Source organism: Girardinichthys multiradiatus, chromosome 12 (assembly GCF_021462225.1).
Source record: "Girardinichthys multiradiatus isolate DD_20200921_A chromosome 12, DD_fGirMul_XY1, whole genome shotgun sequence".
Lineage (NCBI taxonomy): Eukaryota > Metazoa > Chordata > Actinopteri > Cyprinodontiformes > Goodeidae > Girardinichthys > Girardinichthys multiradiatus.
In genome coordinates this window covers 1,689,246-1,712,612 of record NC_061805.1, presented here as the reverse complement: position 1 = coordinate 1,712,612, position 23,367 = coordinate 1,689,246, and the positions used below count along the sequence as shown (strand labels likewise).

General features: G+C 42.9%; 1 protein-coding gene across 5 annotated transcripts; it reads left to right on the top strand.

Moving 5' to 3' along the window:
- The first annotated feature begins 1,956 nt into the window (after positions 1–1,956).
- man1b1b (mannosidase, alpha, class 1B, member 1b) lies at positions 1,957–23,008 on the top strand. 5 transcript variants are annotated; one of them, XM_047381926.1, is made up of 15 exons: positions 1,969–2,115; positions 2,186–2,289; positions 3,094–3,200; positions 7,533–7,641; positions 7,833–7,951; positions 9,651–9,784; positions 9,961–10,061; positions 10,236–10,415; positions 11,897–12,045; positions 14,010–14,198; positions 15,225–15,415; positions 17,253–17,373; positions 17,960–18,154; positions 18,580–18,711; positions 19,708–23,008. In XM_047381926.1, the coding sequence occupies exons 3-15, from the start codon at positions 3,096–3,098 to the stop codon at positions 19,912–19,914; spliced, it is 1,932 nt and encodes a 643-aa protein (XP_047237882.1). In that variant the 5' UTR covers positions 1,969–2,115; positions 2,186–2,289; positions 3,094–3,095; the 3' UTR covers positions 19,915–23,008. The 5 variants fall into 5 exon arrangements, with proteins under 5 accessions (XP_047237884.1, XP_047237883.1, XP_047237880.1 ...); XM_047381925.1 differs by having other exon boundaries at positions 1,981–2,087; XM_047381928.1 differs by having other exon boundaries at positions 1,957–2,289; positions 18,642–18,711; positions 19,708–19,844.
- Positions 23,009–23,367: the final 359 nt, after the last annotated feature.

Here is a 23,367-nt window from a genome sequence, read left to right as displayed (position 1 = left end):
ACTCAACTCAAAAAACACCAACAGCAACTTCACAAAACAGAGGCAAAGATGGAACAGTTTTACCACAAATGTTACTGCAGTGAATGACTGTATATCAGGAAATAAGATGAAGTCCTTCAAAGCCCACAGGTGTCCGTACTGCCTCCTTAGTAATCATGCAATTGCCAATTGTTTTAAGTTCAAAGAGAAGCCCTATAAAGATAAAGTGAACTTTATTAAGGAAAAGGTATAGGTTTCGGTTTAAAATTGGGACATATCATCCAAGAATGCAGAGATTGTTCTGTATGTCATCAAGGGCATCATAGTATCCTGCATATTGACCAGGAAGGTGCAGGAGCATTCTCCAGACGTCCACAGCCACCTCTGAGTACAACCTTCACAATGACTCAAATCTGTGGTCATATTGGGGCTGGTGATGATCACTCAGTCCTTTCTATCATTGCTGTCCAAGTCAGGTCTCCAGAAACTAACACAACTGTGCAGAATTACACATTTTGGATCTGGGCAGCACAGTCACATGATCCACAGAAATTCTGGCCAGAAAACAAATGGAATTGCAAAAGAACAAGTATTCAACTGTGAACAATAGGACATAAAGACATTGAGTAAACATCATCTCTGGACTCTCTGGAAGTAGCAGCACTTGAAAAAATATTTTATTTAACTTCCAGATGTTATGACAAACAATTATGCCTGATTCAAAGTATAAAGTTCCACAAGAGAACATTGACAAGTGTGATAAGACAAGTACTGGCAGGACATTGACAAGAACCTGCAAAGCATCAAGCTCCATAACATAGATGTCAATGTAGATTTGCTAATTGGCACAGATGCACCAAAGTAAGGCTGTGGGTACTGATAAACAGTCAGGACGAAGGCCCATATGCAGTTTGGACCTGAGCTGGAAGGGTCATCAATGGTCCACTTCGGAGTGAAAGGAACAAGACAGGCTGCATGGCTGTCACTGTTGAACAATTGGAAACTATATTGATTAAACAATGCTATCATTACTTTAATGACAAAACATCACAAGTCAGACTGAAATGTCCAGAGAAGATGTCAAGTTTCCGAATATTATGACAAATACAGCACAATGAACTGATGGATATTATTGTATTGGCTTACTGAAAATTCCATCTTCCCACTGAATCACTGTATTGCAAAGAAATATTTACAAAGCTTCAAAAGAAAGTTTGACAAGAACAGCACCAATGTCCTAAAATACATCTGCAATGAAGCAAAGACGTTTCATACCTTTGTTGGTAACAGTGCCCATCATCAGAGAAGCTACACTAGCGGACCAGTGGAGATGTATGAGTTCTAAACACAATCCAGCAGATGAGGCATCAAAAGGGCAGAGAGCAGAGTATTTCTTGGGGAATAGCAGATGGATTAGTGGCCCTGAGTTCCTGTTTGAGTCCAAAGAAAATGGCCTAAGCTGGATGTAAAGTATGACGCAGTTCCTGTTGATGATTTTGAAATAGAAAGGATGTGATGATCAAAGCTGTTGTCGAGGAGACCAAAAGCCCTGTCAGTTTTTTCATCTCCTACTTCTCATCCTGGGTGAAGCTGAAAACATCCGTAGCTTGGTTTTTAAAGTTTACAAAACTCCTTATATTGTTGTCTCAGAAAATTTCAGGGGAAGATGTAAACACCAAAGAGCATAGGTGGCACAAAAATGCAGCAGTTTAAGTCCATACTAAAAGAACAACATATGACATCTAGTAATCTGGCTAAATCAGAATATTTGATTTTTCAGGTTTGAAGTTGACATCTGGAGCCAATAAGACAGTCTCACTGTCACTAAAGACAGTCATCTGTACAGACTTGATCCAGAGGTTGACAACGGGGTCCTCAGAGTGGGTGAACATCTTAAAAGAGCAGCATTACCATCAGAAACTAACCATCCTGTCATCCTGTGTAAGCACGTCCATGTGGCGATATTATTTCTGCATTATATTCACAATCTGCATGGTCATCCGGAAAAAAACAAAAAAAACTCTTCTGCCAGAAAAATCCTGTCACCTGCTTAAATGTTCCGTTTTTTTGGACAGGTCTTTGAAAGCAGCATAGTAACAATGTTGTCGGTGAGCTGCATCCCATTTACAGCTACAAGTGGGTGACATCCAGCCAGTATTTTGAATAGTCGGTTTCAAATTGAACTTGTTTTTAACTTCTGTTACAGTAATAGTTTCCTAAACATCATTAGACATGAGAAGACCTACGTGGTCAACACCGACTGATGTGACTCTCCTTGTGGCGGATCTGTGAGGACTACGCGGTTTAAAAGTAAGTGAACGACAGTTTCATATCTGTTTCTGTCTTGTTAACCTTTTAACACTTAAGTGGAGTACCGCTGTAGGAATAGTCACTGTGCTGTACTTACAAAGAGCTCCTTTGTTTACCTTTGGTGATGGTAGGCCTCGGGTTATGACTTGGTCCAGTTAGTTAGGAAGAAATGTCGAGAAAGCTTTAATGATGGAAGTAATTATCTTGTCACCCCATGTAAATGTTACAGTAATGTTAACAGTGTTCAGTTAACCCAACAAGCTAGACGGATGAAAATAGTTGTTTTTGCTGAGCTAGCTGTGCTATGCTAACTACCAACACATTTTAGCTAAGAGTACAGAGCTTCGTATATCAGGGTCATGAAAGTAACTAACATTGGGGCCAAACTGTGTCCTTAAACATAGCTTTTGTTTTTAGATAATACTTATTTTTGCTTTTCGATTTGACGTTAGTTTTGTCAGAGCCGCTCTTGCAGCTACTGCCTGATCCAGGGTTGCCAGATCTGACAGTTTCCAGGCCAAACAGCATAAAACCCGCCCGCCTCAATAAAAATCCGCCCAAATCTCAACACCTTTTTAACATCGTAATAAAGAATGCGGCGCCATGTTCTATAAAGCCTATGTAGCGAAAAGCAGCCCAAATTTTAGCAACCAGCCCGAAGCTATTTTCTCCAACCAAACGTGTTCAAAAGAAACTTAATTAGGGGGAAACCCGCCCATTCTGGCAACACTGCCTGATTTATTGACGTTGCCCTGTTTGCATTAATATTACCACCACGACTTCTGTGTCAATGCTTGGTCACAGACATGCAGATACCGAGCCGACCGGACTACGTGTCTGTCCACTTCACTGGACAACAGAGAAGGAGCTACAACAATAACAAGCAGTGGAGGAGGCAGTCCTGCTGGAGGGTAAGTAGGTTTCTGTGTCCCCCCCAAACCTGTCAAGGACCCTTTTCTTTCTTTAAGCATTTTGATACACATTGTAGCTTATTGGAAGAAAACAATTACACACTATTGTAAGTGGGAAAAACCTAAGGTCACTCAAAGCCTCAAAACAACTTTGAATGGTCGCTAAATTCTCATGTTGAATATCATCAAAGGTGAAGGTTTACTGAGGGCCAAAACTGTCCTAAATTGTTCTTTGAAAGTCAGAGATATTCACAGTATAATTCCATCTATAAACATGGAGGCACCATTGTAGAGTCAAGGACACGTGTCTGTCTGGACTTCATGTACTTCTTTTAACATGCAGTGATTCAAGCTCACACTTTAAATCAAGTCAAGTTTATTTATATATCGCTTTTCAGCAACAAGGCACTCAAAGCGCTGTACATGAGGAAAAACATTACAATGATACAGAGAAAAACAAATCAAATGACATTAATAATCCTTGGGAGTTTACTGGTAAGAGCTGGTTCTAATCCAATCTTTCTAATAGAGATTATTAGCTCATTAAGTCCTCTGTGGTAAGGAATTTTTCTTGTGCTTGAAGAAAAATGATAATATTAATCTTTGAGGTCGCTGGTATGACCAGCATCAACACAGCATCCGTCGGCATCACTTCACATCAACATGAACTAATAACAGTTTTTATGGGTATTTTGCTTTTTTAATAAGCATCTAAAGCTAAAAGGCTAAAAGACTGTATGCAACATTTTTCTCCCCAGCTGAATGAACATGAGAGATTCAATCAAAGGGGGAAATGATCTCGTACTCGTCGTCTTCCGCTTTATTCGGGACCGGGTCGCGGGGGCAGCAGACTCAGCAGAGACGCCCAGACGTCCCTCTCCCCAGACACCTCTTCCAGCTCCTCCGGGGGGAGCCCAAGGCGTTCCCAGGCCAGCCGAGAGACATAGTCCCTCCAGCGTGTCCTGGGCCGTCCCCTGGGCCTCCTTCCAGTGGGACGTGCCTGGAACACCTCCCGAGGAAGGTGTCCAGGAGGCATCCGGTATAGATGCCCGAGCCACCTCAACTGGCTCCTCTCGATGTGGAGGAGCAGCGGCTCTACTCCGAGCCCCTCCCGGATGGCCGAGCTCCTCACCCTATCACTAAGGGAGTGCCCGGCCACCCTACGGAGGAAGCTTATTTCAGGCGCTTGTATCCGGGATCTCATTCTTTCGGTCATGACTCAAAGTTCATGGCCATAGGTAAGGGTAGGAACGTAGACCGACCGGTAAATCGAGAGCTTTGCTTTTCAGCTCAGCTCTCTCTTCACCACAACGGACCGGCACAGCGCCCCCATTACTGTGGCAGCCGCACCCATCCGTCTGTCGATCTCCCGCTCCATTCTTCCCTTACTCGTGAACAAGACCCCGAGATACTTAAACTCCTCCACTTGAGGCAGGAACTCCCCTCCAACCTGAAGAGGACAAACCACCCTTTTCCGGTCGAGAATCATGGCCTCGGACTTGGAGGAGCTGATCCTCATCCCAGCCGCTTCACACTCGGCTGCGAACCGCCCCGCTGCATGCTGTAGGTCTTGGCTAGAGGGGGCCAGCAGGACCACGTCATCTGCAAAAAGAAGAGACGAAATCCTTTGGTCCCCAAACCAGACCCCTCTGGCCCTTGGTTGCGTCTAGAAATCCTGTCCATAAAAGTTATGAACAGGACCGGTGACAAAGGGCAGCCCTGCTGGAGTCCAACATACACCGAGAACAGGTCCGACTTAGTGCCGGCAATGTGAACCAAACTCCTGCTCCGCTCGTACAGGGACCGGATGGCCCCTAGTAAAGAGCCACTGATTCCATACTCCTGGAGCACCCCCCACAGGGCATCACGAGGGACACAGTCGAATGCTTTCTCCAGGTCCACAAAACACATGTGTTGGGCAAACTCCCATGAACCCTCGAGTACCCTGTAGAAGGTATAGAGCTGGTCCAGTATCCCACGGCCGGGACGAAAACCACACTGCTACTCCTGAAGCCGGGGTTCGACTATCGGCCGGACTCTCCTCTCCAATACCCTGGCGTAGGCCTTACCAGGGAGGCTGAGGAGTGTGATCCCCCTGTAGTTGGAACACACCCTCCGGTCACCCTTCTTATGAAGGGGGACCACCACCCCAGTATGCCAATCCAAAGGCACTGTCCCCGTCCGCCACGCAATGTTGAAGAGGCGTGTCAACCATGACAGCCCCACAACATCCAAAGACTTGAGGTACTCAGGGTGGCTCTCATCCAACCCCGAAGCCTTGAAACCGCGGAGCTTTTTAACCACCTCGGTGACTTCCGCCTGGGTGATGAAAGAGTCCAGCCCCGAGTCCCCAGCCTCTGTTTCCACCAGGGAATGCGTGATGGCAGGATTGAGGAGATCCTCGAAGTACTCCTTCCACCGCCCGATAATGTCCCCAGTCGAGGTCAGCAGCTCCCCACCCCCACTGTAAACAGTGTTGGTGAAGCACTGCTTCCCCCTCCTGAGGCGCCGGACGGTTTGCCAGAATCGCTTCGAGGCCAACCGGTAGTCCTTCTCCCTGGCCTCACCGAACTCCTCCCAGGTCCGAGTTTTTACCTCTGCCACAGCCCGGGCCGCGGCACGCTTGGCCCCACGGTACCCGTCAGCCGCCTCAGGAGTCCCACAAGCCAACCACAGCCGATAGGACTCCTTCTTCAGCTTGACAGCGTCCCTTACTGCCGGTGTCCACCACCGGGTTCGGGGATTGCCGCCGCGACAGGCACCGCAGACCTTACGGCCGCAGCTACGGGCAGCAGCATCGACAATAGATGTGGAGAACATGGTCCACTCGGACTCTATGTCTCCAACATCCCCCGGGAACTGGTCGAAGCTCCCCCGGAGGAGGGAGTTGAATACATCCCTGGCTGAGGGCTCTGCCAGACGTTCCCAGCAGACCCTCACTATGTGCTTGGGCCTGCCAAGTCTGTCCGGCTTTCTCCTCCTCCAGTGGATCCAACTCACCACCAGGTGGTGATCAGTGGACAGTTCAGCCCCTCTCTTCACCCAAGTGTCCAAAACATGCGGCCGAAGGTCTGATGATACGACAACAAAGTCGATCATCGACCTCCTGCCTAGGGTGTCCTGGTGCCAAGTGCACTGATGGACACCCTTATGTTTGAACATGGTGTTCATTATGGACAATCCGTGACTAGCACACAAGTCCAATAACAAACACCGCTTGGATTCAGATCGGGGAGGCCATTCCTCCCGATCACACCTCTCCAGGTGTCACTGTCATTCCCGACGTGGGCGTTGAAGTCCCCCAGCAGAATAATAAAGTCCCCGGAGGGGCACTATCCAGCACCCCGGACAGGGACGCCAAGAAGGCCGGGTATTCCGCACTACCACTCGGCCCGTATGCCGAAATGATAGTCAGAGACCTCTCCCCAACCCGAAGGCGCAGAGATGCGACCCTCTCATCCACTGGGGTAAACCCCAACACGAGACGGCTGAGCTGGGGGGCAACAAGCAAACCCACACCAGCCCGCCGCCTCTCCCCGTGGGCTACTCCAGAGTAGAACAGAGTCCAACCCCTCTCAAGGAGATGGGTTCCAGAGCCCACGCTGTGCGTGGAGGCGAGCCCGACTATTTCTAGTCGATATCTCTCGACCTCCCGCACAATCTCAGGCTCCTTCCCCCCCAGCGAGGTGACATTCCATGTCCCTAGAGCCAGCCTAAGCATCCGGGGATCGGGCCGCCGAGGTCTCCACCTTCGTCCGCCACCCAATCCTCTTTGCACCGGTCCCTCATGGTTCCCCCTGCAGGTGGTGGGCCTACTGGGGGATGGTCTCGCGTCTCTCGTTCGGGCTTGGCCCAGCCGGGTCCCGCGTGGAGCAACCCGGCCACCAGGCGCTCTCCGACGAGTCCCGACCCCAGGCCTGGTTCCAGGGTGGGACCCCGGCTCCGCCGTACCGGGCGACGTCACGTGCCTCGATTCTGTAGTCGTCATGAGGGATTCTCGAACCGCTCTTTGTCTGACCCGTCACCTAGAGCCTGTTTGCCATGGGAGACCCTACCAGGGGCATTTAAGCCCCAGACAACATGGCCTCTAGGATCAAGGGGGAAATGATCTGTTTATTATTAAAACCTTATTATCACATACAGCCATATCAGAACATATTTCTGTCTCTGTTTAGGTATTGTTTATGTTCTACCTTGCTTAATTGTTATACAGTAGTGGCTGGAAATGTTTAGTTTTCTATTCAGGAACAGCGCATATTAAACTATTAACCATATTGAGTCTTACTGAAAATCTATACTGTTCTTCATCTTTCCCTTCCTGTGTGCCTTCAGAAATGGAAGCAACTGTCCAGGCTACAGCGCAGTCTTGCCCTGTTCACACTCATACTGCTTTTCATTTGTGGAATGGCTTCCTACCCCACTGTTGCCAAACACCTCAGAGGTAGCTTTCCCGTATGTTAACAGAATAACCTTTTGCTTTTGAGTCCCTGGTTGGTTGTCAGTGCTGTCGGGGAGCTGTTTTTGCTGCATGCTTACTGAATGATAAGTTGGTCTTATGTGCCTGGCCACATTTATTTTAATATTTCATAATCCATGGAGTAAATACTGCCTGTTGTGTTGTTTGTTGTCAAGGCTTTACAGAGAGAGAGCAGGACGCAGAGAGAAGCATCCTTCTGAGACCCTTTAGACCTCATGTGCTTCCTGAGCCAGTCAAACAGGGCCAACATCCGCTGCCTGAACAGCTCTCTCAGGTTAGATATCTGGCTTAGAATCACCACAAGCAGGATATCTGTTCCAAAGGAAATTACAGAATTTCACAGGAGCACTAAAGCAAAATAAAATCATCTTATCTATAGTAAGATAACCAGTGAGGCACACGATATACAGACTCAGACAAAACCTGTAGCAACTTTTGTGAAAATGTTTCAAAACCTTACGGTTTTTTTTCTTATTGCAGCAGCAAACACTTAGAAACAATAATGAACAGAAACATTTAGGGATAAATTTATTCTTTAGGAAATTCACCTTTTTTAATAAATTCACCGGTAGCAAAATTGAGGAGGGTTCATGTTTAGGCACGAATACGATTCTAGGGCCCTATGAAAACCACTTTATTATTTTCCAAATTTCATTGTATTTCTTCCTAAATTCCACGTGTTCCATTCTTTTTTCCTGAATAAGTGTGAGGGAGCGAGAGAAAACTAATTCAGCAAATCAATAGCCAAACAGTTTCACCTTTTCACTTATTCAGCTTTTACAAATATGACAAAGTTGTGCAGCTCAGCAGAATGTTGAGTGCTTTTCCAAGGTATTTAAAAGTATTTCCCCATCAACCCATCCTAACCCTATTTTTATGGAGAGCCGAGACAACCCCTCCCTAATCATGTAACGACAGGTACAGGGGCTGCAGTGGCCAAAAGACTTCAGAAACTGCTATATGTCTATCCCATATTCACCTATATCATCAAATTCTGTCAGACTCTGCATTTTATAGTGGATTCCTGTTTGTTAAATTCTGCAGTTCTGTCCGCATTGTCTGCAACATGGAAATCATAGAACCCTATGATTCAGATAGGCTCTGATGTGATTAAACGTCATACACCGCTGCACACCGCTAATGATGAAGAGCTCACAACCTTTTATTTTAAAAAAGAAATGGAGAATAAATACTTCAGACAATCAATAAATAAAATAATGCTTAAACAATCTGTACACAAACAACTAAGCTTACTCAAAAATAAATGAGTCTAAGGTCTTTCAATCAGTATGCAGAACTGAATCCTGCCATTCTTCTTCTACATTCTTTTACACTCCTGTGGCTGCCATCTACTGTTCTTGTTTGGCACCCACTAGCTGCCCTGCATCATGTTGACAGATGTTTCCATGACAGTGGCTGTCCATGTAACACATGTTGGAGCTATCCCACCTGTTTTCAGTAATTGGCTTTATTTTGGTTTATTTTTGGTTTAGAGTGTGGAGATCTTTGTGTCCTAAGCACTCTATAGCCCAAAAGCCCTGGTTCTCAACGACGGTCAACCATTGCAAACACTTTGCCAATAAACTGCTATGAACTTTATAATCTGGTTTGCCTTGTCGAAGGGTGAGGGCAACCAAAAGTAGGTTATTAGTTAACCTTTGACATTTCTCGGTCAGTTCACAGTCGTCCATTTATGGGTCTCAATGAATTGAAAAATAGATTTTATTCCCCCACATCTTGTGCAACTGGTAAAAGTCCATTTAAATGAGCATTAAATTAAATTAAAGCATTAAATTACGAATAATTAACAGACTAATATGTTTGTCTTTACAGCAAATGGCTCCCGTTTGGGTTGGATGAGCATGTAGCAGTTCAACCTATGTGGATTTATCTGCTTTTCTTTAGGAGATATTAGGTTTTCTAAAGGAAAGATGGAATCTGTTGATAGTTGTTGTTGTGTCATTATTTGACAGAGGAAATTATCCAATAAGAGAGGACCTCCCATCCTTCAGAACCGTCTTCAGAATAAAGGAAACGCATCTAATATCCTGTCTGAAGACAAGGCAGCTGACGTGAGGATGGAGGGAGAGGAGGACAGAGTCATCAGGTAAGAGTTGGAAGTACAGCAACTCATTCCAGATGTTTGAGGTTCATACCACATTGTCTCCATGTACCCTTTGATAATATGCAAACAACACATTTTACTTACCATGTTTAAATATCAGTGAAATCACCTGAATGTAGAAATGAATGTTTCTTTTTTTAATTAATGGTGACTTTCAGCTGGCGTGGTGCAGTGATCGACACTGATCAGGCCACTGACGGCAACAAAGATGGAGAAAACAAGGAGGATTCACCTCACCTCAAACATTCACAGGATTCAGGTAATTGTAGGTTTTACCCTTTCCTGTGTCGATACATGCATGTGTTTTTCCTCATGTTTTTAGGACCTTTCCTAGAGATAAAAAAAAAAAAGACTTTATAATGTAGTTAAAACATGTTTTTGAATCAGTCTGCAAAGTTGTCTGCACCAATAAACTGTGGGCCGTGTGTTCCAGAAACAAGCCGGATAGAGGCAGTGCGGGAAGCTTTCAGACATGCCTGGAAGGGTTATAGAGACTATGCCTGGGGCCGTGACGAGCTCAGGCCCATCTCCAGGTCCTACAGCGAGTGGTTCGGTCTCGGTCTCACACTGATTGATGCCCTGGATACCATGTGGATCCTTGGGCTCAAGCAAGGTATACTGATGTTTAGAACATCTATCTGTAAACAACTGGACTTCCTTACTGCTGCACCACAAATCTACAGGGGTTGGACAATGAAACTGAAACACCTGTCATTTTAGTGTGGGAGGTTTCATGGCTAAATTGGACCAGTCTGGTAGCCAGTCTTCATTGATTGCACATTGCACCAGTAAGAGCAGAGTGTGAAGGTTCAATTAGCAGGGTAAGAGCACAGTTTTGTTCAAAATATTGAAATGCACACAACATTATGGGTGACATACCAGAGTTCAAAAGAGGACAAATTGTTGGTGCATGTCTTGCTGGCGCATCTGTGACCAAGACAGCAAGTATTTGTGATGTATCAAGAGTCACGGTATCCAGGGTAATGTCAGAATACCACCAAGAAGGACGAACCACATCCAACAGGATTAACTGTAGACGCAAGAGGAAGCTGTCTGAAAGGGATGTTCAGGTGCTAACCCGGATTGTATCCAAAAAACATAAAACCACGGCTGCCCAAATCACGGCAGTATTAAATGTGCACCTCAACTCTCCTGTTTCCACCAGAACTGTCCATCGGGAGCTCCACAGGGTCAATATACACGGCCGGGCTGCTATAGCCAAACCTTTGGTCACTCATGCTAATGCCAAACGTCGGTTTCAATGGTGCAAGGAGCGCAAATCTTGGGCTGTGGACAATGTGAAACATGTATTGTTCTCTGATGAGTCCACCTTTACTGTTTTCCCCACATCCAGGAGAGTTACGGTGTGGAGAAGCCCCAAAGAAGCGTACCACCCAGACTGTTGCATGCCCAGAGTGAAGCATGGGGGTGGATCAGTGATGGTTTGGGCTGCCATATCTTGGCATTCCCTTGGCCCAATACTTGTACTAGATGGGCGTGTCACTGCCAAGGACTACCGAACCATTCTTGAGGACCATGTGCATCCAATGGTTGAAACATTGTATCCTGAAGGTGGTGCCGTGTATCAGGATGACAATGCACCAATACACACAGCAAGACTGGTGAAAGATTGGTTTGATGAACATGAAAGTGAAGTTGAACATCTCCCATGGCCTGCACAGTCACCAGATCTAAATATTATTGAGCCACTTTGGGGTGTTTTGGAGGAGCGAGTCAGGAAATGTTTTCCTCCACCAGTATCACGTAGTGACCTGGCCACTATCCTGCAAGAAGAATGGCTTAAAATCCCTCTGACCACTGTGCAGGACTTGTATATGTCATTCCCAAGACGAATTGACGCTGTATTGGCCGCAAAAGGAGGCCCTACACCATACTAATAAATTATTGTGGTCTAAAACCAGGTGTTTCAGTTTCATTGTCCAACCCCTGTATCTGTTAATGTGTTTTAGCTTCTCATTTTTGAAAACTTGCTTTTTAAACTTTAGGAAAATACAGATAATAAACTTAGTTGGGAAAATGTGAGAGGGAATGTCATCCATGGAACCCTTTCAAACTGCTTCTGTGGACTTTCAGAGTTTGAAGAAGCCAGGCGATGGGTTGCAACAGAGCTCACCTTCAACAAAAATGTTGATGTTAATCTGTTTGAAAGTACCATACGCATCCTGGGAGGCCTGCTGAGCACCTACCATCTGACCGGAGACAGCCTGTTCCTGGACAAAGCTGTGAGTCCCCATGTCTACAGGTCCTTCTCAAAATATTAGCATATTGTGATAAAGTTCATTATTTTCCATAATGTCATGATGAAAATTTAACATTCATATATTTTAGATTCATTGCACACTAACTGAAATATTTCAGGTCTTTTATTGTCTTAATACGGATGATTTTGGCATACAGCTCATGAAAACCCAAAATTCCTATCTCACAAAATTAGCATATCATTAAAAGGGTCTCTAAACGAGCTATGAACCTAATCATCTGAATCTACGAGTTAACTCTAAACACCTGCAAAAGACTCCTGAGGCCTTTAAAACTCCCAGCCTGGTTCATCACTCAAAACCCCAATCATGGGTAAGACTGCCGACCTGACTGCTGTCCAGAAGGCCACTATTGACACCCTCAAGCAAGAGGGTAAGACAGAGAAAGACATTTCTGAACGAATAGGCTGTTCCCAGAGTGCTGTATCAAGGCACCTCAGTGGGAAGTCTGTGGGAAGGAAAAAGTGTGGCAGAAAACGCTGCACAACAAGAAGAGGTGACCGGACCCTGAGGAAGATTGTGGAGAAGGGCCGATTCCAGACCTTGGGGGACCTGCGGAAGCAGTGGACTGAGTCTGGAGTAGAAACATCCTAGAGCCACCGTGCACAGGCGTGTGCAGGAAATGGGCTACAGGTGCCGCATTCCCCAGGTCAAGCCACTTTTGAACCAGAAACAGCGGCAGAAGCGCCTGACCTGGGCTACAGAGAAGCAGCACTGGACTGTTGCTCAGTGGTCCAAAGTACTTTTTTCGGATGAAAGCAAATTCTGCATGTCATTCGGAAATCAAGGTGCCAGAGTCTGGAGGAAGACTGGGGAGAAGGAAATGCCAAAATGCCAGAAGTCCAGTGTCAAGTACCCACAGTCAGTGATGGTCTGGGGTGCCGTGTCAGCTGCTGGTGTTGGTCCACTGTGTTTTATCAAGGGCAGGGTCAATGCAGCTAGCTATCAGGAGATTTTGGAGCACTTCATGCTTCCATCTGCTGAAAAGCTTTATGGAGATGAAGATTTCATTTTTCAGCACGACCTGGCACCTGCTCACAGTGCCAAAACCACTGGTAAATGGTTTATTGACCATGGTATCACTGTGCTCAATTGGCCTGCCAACTCTCCTGACCTGAACCCCATAGAGAATCTGTGGGATATTGTGAAGAGAACGTTGAGAGACTCAAGACTCCAACACTCTGGATGAGCTAAAGGCCGCTATCGAAGCATCCTGGGCCTCCATAAGACCTCAGCAGTGCCACAGGCTGATTGCCTCCATGCCACGCCGCATTGAAGCAGTCATTTCTGCCAAAGGATTCCCGACCAAGTATTGAGTGCATAACTGTACTATGATTATTTGAAGGTTGACGTTTTTTGTATTAAAAACAGTTTTCTTTTATTGGTCGGATGAAATATGCTAATTTTGTGAGATAGGAATTTTGGGTTTTCATGAGCTGTATGCCAAAATCATCCGTATTAAGACAATAAAAGACCTGAAATATTTCAGTTAGTGTGCAATGAATCTAAAATATATGAATGTTACATTTTCATCATGACATTATGGAAAATAATGAACTTTATCACAATATGCTAATATTTTGAGAAGGACCTGTACAAGTCACAGTGATGAAGATGGCAGCGATCTGTCCATTTCTTCCATTTTTAGTTTCAGATCAAAGTACTCCCAACCACTGTTTCAAGCATCACACAGTGAGCACATTTCTGCTTAAAACATGTTGAATTGAATTTTCTCATTTAACTGAAATTAGCTGATCTTAGCTCATAAGTAAGAGTTGTGGTTTGGAAATGAAGCTGGCTGATACATAGTTAGCTAAAGCTAGAAAAAGCGGAAACTCTTCTTATCCCCAAAATATCCACTAGTTGACCCTGATATTTTTGGTGAGTTTGTCCCTCAGCTGCATTCAACTGCTACTCTTCTTCCACAGAAAGACATTGGCTCCAGGCTGATGCCAGCCTTTAACACACAGTCCAAGATTCCCTACTCTGATGTAAACATCGGTAAAGGCACAGCCCACCCCCCTCGCTGGACCTCTGACAGCACTGTAGCTGAAGTTACAAGCATTCAGCTGGAGTTCAGGGAGCTCAGCCGGCTCACCCAGGAACCTCAGTACCAGGTAACTAACACTCTCCTCTGCCTGCTTCAACACACACGTGTCATTATGCTGTTCAGATATTTACCATTAAACAGCAGCGGATTGTAACTTTTAACTTCTATACACATAAAATCCAAAAATGGATTTTTTTTTTTTTTTTTACTTAAGTAATATAAGTCGATTGTGTTACTCATTAGGCTTATGGCGTGGATAATCATGAAAAATGTAACGCACATCAAACCAGAATTTCAGAACCTAACCATGTTTGTACAGCAGGGAACACATGCACTAAACCTGTCACCTTTTCTCAGTAAATTTACTTCTAATGAAGCCATCAGCATGAAATTAACATCAGATCATACGCAGATAATCAACAGATGTGAAGTAATCAAATCAGAACAAAATAGTCCTTAAATTATGGGCTGTTGGTTGAAAAGGTGGAAGAAAACAGGGAATAAGTATTCAAATCTTTAAGGTTCTGGGAGATTCTTCTGGCTGTTGTCATTGTTTTCCATCCTCAGATGTCCTCATCAATCTCCTGATGCTTTAGTATCTTGGTCCATAAGATCTAAAATATGAGGTTTCATACAGCTTGTTAAATGTATTATTGGGAAAGACAGTTTGAAAGCATAGAGCTTCAAACGTATTAGTAATGTTAGTCCGATCCATCCTTTGCAAATATAATAATATGATATTGCTTCGTTTTCTTCATGTGTTCAATACTTATTCCACATAATCTATGAGCTAAATTGTTGTGGTTTCTTTATATTTACTCGAGCTGTTTGGTGTGAATTTCATCTAGACAGTTCCAAAGAAATGTGTCTTTACCTCAGATTGTTTCTGATTAGTGGCAGCTATGTGTATCAAAGCATAGACTTCCAAGAACTGCTGGCATTTACTTCAAACCAGTGGCCTGTTTTCTGGAGCCAAGATAACTTCACATTCCAAATCCCATGTTTAGTTCTGAAAGTGTACCACAACTCAGATGATACGGTCCACGACTGTCACAGCAATGTCTAAAGTTTAATTCGCCTGACCTCTCTATAGGCTGCAGTAGCTGAGGTCATGAACCAGGTTCACAAGCTGGACGGCAAGCTGGATGGTCTTGTGCCTATGTTCATCAACACTAACAGTGGACAGTTCAGCCATCAGGGCATCTACACACTGGGAGCCAGAGCAGACAGCTACTATGAATACCTGCTGAAGCAATGGATCCAAGGGGGCAAGAAGGAGAACCAGTGAGTGAAAACATCAGTCTGTCAGGAATTCATTTAGATAATGTGGTTGACTCAGTGAATTCAGTTACTAAAATAAATACAATTTCAATAGTATTTGAATTTATTGAATCTGACTATATATATATATATATGTTTAATTCAATTCAATTCAGTTTTATTTATTTAGGGGCAATTCATGACACATGTCGTCTCAAGGTACTTTATATAGTCAGTTCCACCGAATCATACAGATTTCAGGTACAAACATCCCAATTAATCCTAACTATCAAACAGTGCAGTCACATTAGTTTATTATTCAAATTGGTTAAAACATTTTCTATCTAAGGAAACACAACAGATTGCATCGAGTCAGTGACCCGCAGCATTCCCTCCTCCTGGATGAGCATGTAGAGACACAGTAGACATTGACTGTGCAGCAATCCCTCATTCTAAGAATGAATGTAGCATCAGTGAAGAGGAAAAACTCCCTTTTAACAGGAAGAAACCTCCAGCAGAACCAGACACAGTGTGAGCGGCCATCTGCCACAACTGACTGGGGGTTTGACCGAACAGAGCAGAGACACAAAAAGAACACAGAGGCACTGATCCAGGTGTACTTTCTAATGGAAAGAAAGGTGAAACATTAATGGTTGTAGTTCCTTTAGAGGCTTCATCTAGGAGAGAAAGACAGCTAAGCAGATAAACTCTGAGCCAATTTTCAAGTCTAGAGTATGAAAGAGGGAACATACAGTTAGTCACAGTAGAAGTTCAGTCAGTAGCTATGTCTAGGAGAGAGAAAGGGTTAAACACTGAAAGACAGGGCAAAGTGTGTCTGTATAAAGTATATAATCTGTATAAAGTGAGCATCAAGTTGTTGGCAGCAGCAGCTTAGCTGATGTCCTCCTCCAGGAATGTGGCACAACTAAACACAGAGCCAGGTCAGATGTAGCTTCTAGACAACATAGAGTTAAAGGCTGAAATAACAGCAAACAATGCAAAATTGGAGAGTAGTATGAGAATGTACCAGAGAGAATGAAAGTGGTCATTATGTCCTCCAGCAGCCTAAGCCTATAGCAGCATAACTACAGAGATAGCTCAGGATAACCTAAGCCACTCTAACTATAAGCTTTATCAAAAAGGAAAGTTTTAAGCCTAGCCTTAAAAGTAGACAGGGTGTCTGCCTCACGGACTAAAACTGGGAGCTGGTTCCACAGGAGAGGAGCCTGATAACTAAAGGATCTGCCTCCCATTCTACTTCTAGAGACTCTAGGAACCACCAGTAAACCTGCAGTCTGAGAACAAAGTGCTCTGTTAGGAACATATGGACCAATCAGATCTCTGATGTATGATGGAGCTAGATCATTAAGGGCTTTATATGTGAGGAGGAGAATTTAAAATTCTATTCTGGATTTAACAGGGAGCCAATGAAGAGAAGCTAAAATAGGAGAATTATGATCTCTCTTTTTAATTTTCATCAGAACTCTTGCTGCAGCATTTTGAATCAGCTGAAGGCTTTTAACTGCATTTTGTGGACATCCTGATAGTAAAGAATTACAATAGTCCAGCCTTGAAGTAACAAATGCATGGACTAGTTTTTCAGTGTCACTCCTAGACAGGATATTTCTAATTCTGGCAATGTTCTGGAGGTGAAATTATTATGGGATTTAAATGACATGTCCTGGTCAGAAATAACAATAAGGTTTTTTTTACTTTATTACCAGAGATCAATTTAATGTAGTTTATTTGTTATCAGATTACATTCTTAACTAAGCTTCATAAACAAGAGGCACCCAGTTGTTCGACTGATTATTATACTGCTGTTACTGAGTACTTCTTCTTTGGTCCTGGTGATCTTCAGGTTTTTGGAAGACTATCTGCAGGCCATCGAGGGTGTAAAGAAGAACTTGCTGCAGAAGTCTTCACCAAATGGCCTTGTATTTGTTGGGGAGCTTTCACATGGACAGTTCAGTCCTAAAATGGTAACAGTTAACTGCTTTTATTATTACTATGGAGAATCTGGCAATGCAGTATAACTGAGTACATCTTGTTGCTGACAAAGACATATCGTGCACTAAATAAAATGAACATCGATTTTTTTTTTTTTTTTACAAGGGAACAATTTCTTTTTTAGGCTTATTTCACTGAAGTTTGGTTAAAATAGGATAGGTTACATTGAGTAACCAAGCACGGTTACATCAATGTGACTATCAAGGTCCACTGACCCTGATAGGTCATCAGAGGTTCTTTACAGCATTTGGAGAAGCTGCCTGAAGGGAAGCAGTGTTCCATCATTAGACCTACAGGTAGAACAGCTAAGCAGAAGATACTCTGCCTATAGTCTACCCTAGTTTCATCCTCAAAGATCCTCTAGTGTAAAGCACTAGGCACTGCCGATCAGAATTGTATCTCTTCAGTAGGTTTACAGTTCAATTAAATAGTACAATTAAATATAGGTAGATGTTTTTTTTTTTTACTTTTCCAAGTTAAGTGTATGGACAATTCCTGCTGCTTTTACCTGTTCTGTGGTCACTAACCAGAACTGTCTGTGATTTCTTTTCTGTTAAGGATCATCTTGTGTGTTTCCTGCCCGGCACTTTGGCCCTTGGTGCTCACAACGGACTGCCGGCTGATCACATGGATTTGGCCAAGGAGCTGATGCAGACCTGCTACCAGATGTACGTCCAAATGGAGACTGGCCTCAGTCCTGAGATCGTTCACTTCATTATGCACCAGGACAGCACCAGAGACATTGATGTGAAGGTATAACATAACATTTCGGCATCCTTTTCTATTGGTCATATTATATTCTGAGAAACAGAATTTTAGATTTCATTACCTGCAAGGCATTACCATCATAATTAATAAAAATAAATGCTTAAAATATATCACTGTGTGTTATTCATGTATAAAAACTTTATGAATTGAGTTACTGAAATAAAATAACTGTTTGATGACTCTTCACTTGTCAGATTTGTCATTTCAACACTTTGCTATCAGCTATGAGGTGTCAGTGAACCTAAAAGACGATTAAAGAAGAAAGGAGTAAATTAGATTCAAACTGAAGGCAAATCAAACAATTCTGCAGATATTACAGAGAGAAAATCAAGAATGATTTCATGCCTCTGTTTTTTGCTTTTAACCTGTCTTTTTTTCAAGTCCATGTCCTGTTTTTCTCTCTCTGAAAGCCTGCTGACAGACACAACCTTCTTCGACCAGAAACTGTGGAGAGTCTCTTCTATTTGTACAGGTTCACAAAGGATCCCAAATACCAGGACTGGGGCTGGGAGATTCTGCAGAATTTTAACAAGTACACCAAGGTTAGTATGATGAAATGAAAATCAAATGGGACTAAGTATCATTTCAAACGGGCTAGAGTCAGACCAAGTCATATGTGACAGGGTTTGACGTCCCTGATAGGAAGAAGTTGTCATGAGTTGCAGCGTAAGGAATGGCACTTAAAGACAGCATCTCATGAAGAGAGTGGGAAAAAAAATACTTGGCCAGCAAAAGGGAGTTTAATGTAACCCTGGAGATCCAAAGAGCAGTTATTTCTAAATGATCTTTATGTTAAACACCAACTATAGCTCTAAATGGGTCAGTCTTAGAGGGAGAATTTTGCAGATGCTTGTTTCAGTAAAGAAGAAGAGAATGTTTTGCTCCTCTGTGTGGCTCCAACTTCCCCTCTAGGTATCTTCATTCAGTCTAGTTTATACTCTCACAACTCCAAACAAGTAACTTTAAAACAGTTAATTGTTGATGATGCATTCAATGACGTAGCTTTGTAAAGTGCTTTGAGACGACGTCCTGTTAATTGGCGCTATATAAATTAAATTAAATTGAATTTATCATAAGCCCCAGGCTCTATGGCTCCCTCATGCATAAAAACATGCTGATAGATAAATGAAGCGTAACACACTCATCATTTAACGAAAAGGTTGTTACAGTAACAGGCAGAGAAAACTGTTTCCAGCCTGTTTTGATCTTTTTAAACATGTTATTTCCAGGTCAGAAGTGTGAGGCTGTAAGCCACCTCCCCTACAGAAATCACAGACAACAGCTGAAAGCCTAAAGTATTAACCAGTCTCATCTCAATAGACACCTGTTTAACAGGATGAAGCATTACCTTCAGCCTTACCTATTTACAATTTCTTTTTCTTTATGTTCCCTGTCAGGATGAGTTCTTATTGTTTTAGTCCACTCTGTTTATAACTTAACACCAGAATATACACATTATGTTGTTAAATGCTTTAGTGCCTTCCATCCATTAGCTGAAACCTTCTGTAACTAGTGTCAATCTGTTTATCGGCCCTCAGGTTTCCTCTGGTGGCTACACGTCCATCAACAACGTGCGCGATCCGGATTATCCAAGTCCCAGAGACAAGATGGAGAGCTTCTTCCTGGGTGAAACCCTGAAATATTTGTACCTGCTCTTCTCCGAGAACCTCGACCTTATCAGCCTTGACAAGTACGTCTTCAACACTGAGGCTCACCCGCTGCCCATATGGCCTTCCACTGAGTGATAGTCACTGTGACACAGAACACTTCTCAGGGTTGGTTTGACATCAGAAACATCTCTGTCTGTGTGAGCAGAACAGTGACCCTGAAAACAGGCTCCTTCATACAGTTGACACATTGTAGGAATTTAAAAGTCATATTCATGGCTGAGCCGTTTTTATTTATTGACTGGAGATCCACAGGTCCAGATGCTAAATAAATGAGAAATCCAATTGCTCTGTTGATCTATGAGGTTGCTGGAGCTGCTTGGTCAAGTTTTGCAACATCCACTTTTTGTTTCTAAGAAGGTTTTTAGACCTTCATCTGTTGTTATGAAATGAAACCAGTATCATCTTTGCAGTTGTGAATGACTGCAGACTCGTCTCCACATTCCATCAGAACAGAAACCAACCATACAACCTGCCTCTGGGTTTCGCTCAGAATAACAGCAAGCAGCTCTCATCCTGAGTAACTTCATTAGACTGAGGTATTTTTCAGACGCCCCCTGAAAAAAATCAGCCCAGAGCTTCCTGACGGGGCGGGGCACACAGTCGTGCAGCATTCATGTCTTCCAGGAAATGTGGCTGTTCAACACCACAAACACGTTTTATTGGAAGATTGTGAAGTTTAAAATCAATATTTAATAGAAAATACAGAATATTTCACTGTACTTGAGCCAATGGATTTTTTTTTTTTTTAATTAAAGAGCAATGCAAGTAATACAACATAAATACTGTGAAGACATGTATAAACAGCATTTAATTCCTTATATTTTCCTGATATCAGTGACAAGTAGCATCAAGTAGGTCCAGATGCTAAATAAATGAGAAATCAAATCGGTCTGTTGAAAAGTATTTGTATTTGGTAAGGCTGTGGGTCACTTCACCCTTTTTGCTCTTTGGACCCCCATTTCCTCCCCACCTAATACCATTTCATACCATTCCATGAACTATTTCTATTTTCTATCCATGTAATTGAATTACAGGATCCGTACGGAACGTTCTGCAACCGACCGCTTCTTTTCGGATTTAAAAGTTATGTAGAAAACAAGTTTAGCTGTAAAAGTACAAAATGGCCAAGATGGTTTTGTTTAGCAGCCAGTGGCTTGGTTGACCTCTTCTATAAATTGTTGCCCTGTTTATTACAGACAGGACAAATTTAGATGAATTTACTTCAGTGGTTTGTGGATGAGCCAAACAAAGGAGTCTTATTTACTGTATGAGAAGGATGATACTGCTGCAGATAAAATATTATCAGAGTAGCCAGCTGCTCCTGGTACGTCTGCCTTGCTGTGGATGGCTTGTTATAACACTTCCATTATGACTGAATTCAGATGCATTAAAACAGCATAAAGTGGTTCAGCAAATAAAAGGGATCTCAGACACTTTGCACAATACAGAGCGAGCAGTTCTGGCTGGTGTTGCACAGTGCAAACATTCCTCAGAGTCTTTGCCAAACCCCTTGGACCTCCTGTCCTTTTTTGTTTCTTTCCCATTCACATGAATGCAGCATCTGTCACTATCACTATCATGGTCATTTTCCAGCTGTAACAAGCCACCCTGAGTAAGCCAACAAACTCGAGCTAAAACTTGCCTGAGGGCAAAGTGGAAACGGTTCGGGATATTTGTGTATATTTTGCAGAGTAAGAGTACATGTGTCATTTTATTATCAGAGAAAATGTGATCTATGAAGTTAAAATAATATATTGATTTCTTGTGAATATTTCAAATTTGACTGACTTAAGGTAATTGTTTAAGTTTAGTAGTGATCTTTGTGGATTTCTTTTAGTTTTGGTGTTCTTGAAGTTATTCATATGCAGGGAAGAGGAGTGGTCTACATGCTCCTTCTGACCTAAACAACAGTTGGAATTTCGACTGGGGCCAAACTCTTCTGAACTTCATGTGTTTTTCTTCTGTGTTGTTCTCACATGTGCCTTTAATCTTGCCTCAGACAACATTCAGTTCATTCAAACTGTTTTTACATGTGCTTATGTAGCTCACTCTCGTCACTGTGGTCATTGTGATGCCCATTGACTATTTTTTTCCTTTAGAATAGTGATATAAACAGTGATGATTGTCCTCAAATCATTCTAAGGTTTACATGATGTTAATCCTGCCTACAAGAACTCAGACCTTTCCCTGAATGATGTGTTTCAGCAGAGTTCTTGAGCCAAAGATGTGCTGAAAATGTATTGAAATCTTCATTTAGATTTTTATTTTTATTTGAGATTTAAATGATGAAAAGCCATTATTCTCTTCAAAAGTGCCACTTGGGGAAAAATCTATTTTTTAGCATTTTTGATAATGATTTCACCAGAAGGTTTTCTATTTCAGCTAGAGCCAGATCTCACAGTGCTTGAGATGGAGCGGTCACTACGTCCACACTGCACAGAAGTGGCTTTGCTGTGGAAATATTTGCTGTGACCCTTGGCAGATCTTAGGCAGAGTTGACTCCAAGTACGAACGCCAGCCATACTGTGCCAAAGTCTTGAGCGCCTCCTTTTTTTCCATGTTTATAAGGAAAATCAGAAATTAGGTGCAAGATGTGTAAACATAAAGTTCTATAAGTAGGGCACAAAAAAAGTGAAATGGCCATAACTTTTTCTAGCCCTCAGACTGCAGCACTGTAACGATTGGTAGAAGTAAACCTTCTACCTTATGTTGTAGGAGAAGGAGTCCAGGCCTGTAATTATCTAAAGGTTTCCTTAGAAATGATTTCTGAGTAATAATGTCAGGGTTAGCATTGGCTAAAATATCTCCTGTTTGGTTTAACTACCATTCTTTTTGAACCCAGTCTCACCTTTCACTGACAAGCTTGTAATACATTTTCTTCCTAATAAAAACCTTAGGTACATGTTGGCTGTGTTTGGCTCCGGTTCTTGTCAAGAAGACTCCGCAGTCTGGGCGGCACATACTTAAAGTAATAACTTCAAGTGTGTTGAAAGTACTGAGACTGTTTTTCACACTCATTAATTTATGGGCTGATAAACATTTAATAAGTCTGAATGTTCTGTAAAAAACAAAATTCCCTTTAAATATTTCCAAGCATAAGCTGTTATTGTATTGCCATACATGCTGGAGTTTTTTTTTACTCTTGAATAAAATATTCATATGAAACAGATTTTGAGGTCATTGTGTGTCAATCATTGACTCATTAACTGATTTGTCTTTATTTGTATTCAACCTTTTACCCTGATGCCCCCAAATAAAATCCACTGCAAAGCATCAGGTTTGTTAGAAATGATTGGCCCTTACTAGTATGTTTCAGGGCCTTCTGAAATGTCCAGCTCAATGGTCTGGTAAAGCAGTGTCATTAAGACCTTGGTAGGCCAAAGGTTCAGGCAATCATGGACCTACATGTAAAATATTGCATGACTCATTTCTGAACAGTAAAGAAGGTTAGGTGTTTATTTTCTCCTAACAGCAGGTCATATCGGCATACCATGTGTGCTTTGATTGTGTGAAACGTAACAGCAGTGC

Coding starts and splice junctions, on each gene's coding strand:
- man1b1b (XM_047381924.1), top strand. CDS start 3,096: ATGCAGATACCGAGCCGACCGGACTACGTGTCTGTCCACTTCACTGGA. Junction 3,201..7,532: donor GGAGGCAGTCCTGCTGGAGG/GTAAGTAGGTTT, acceptor GTGTGCCTTCAG/AAATGGAAGCAACTGTCCAG. Junction 15,416..17,252: donor GGGGGCAAGAAGGAGAACCA/GTGAGTGAAAAC, acceptor GGTGATCTTCAG/GTTTTTGGAAGACTATCTGC.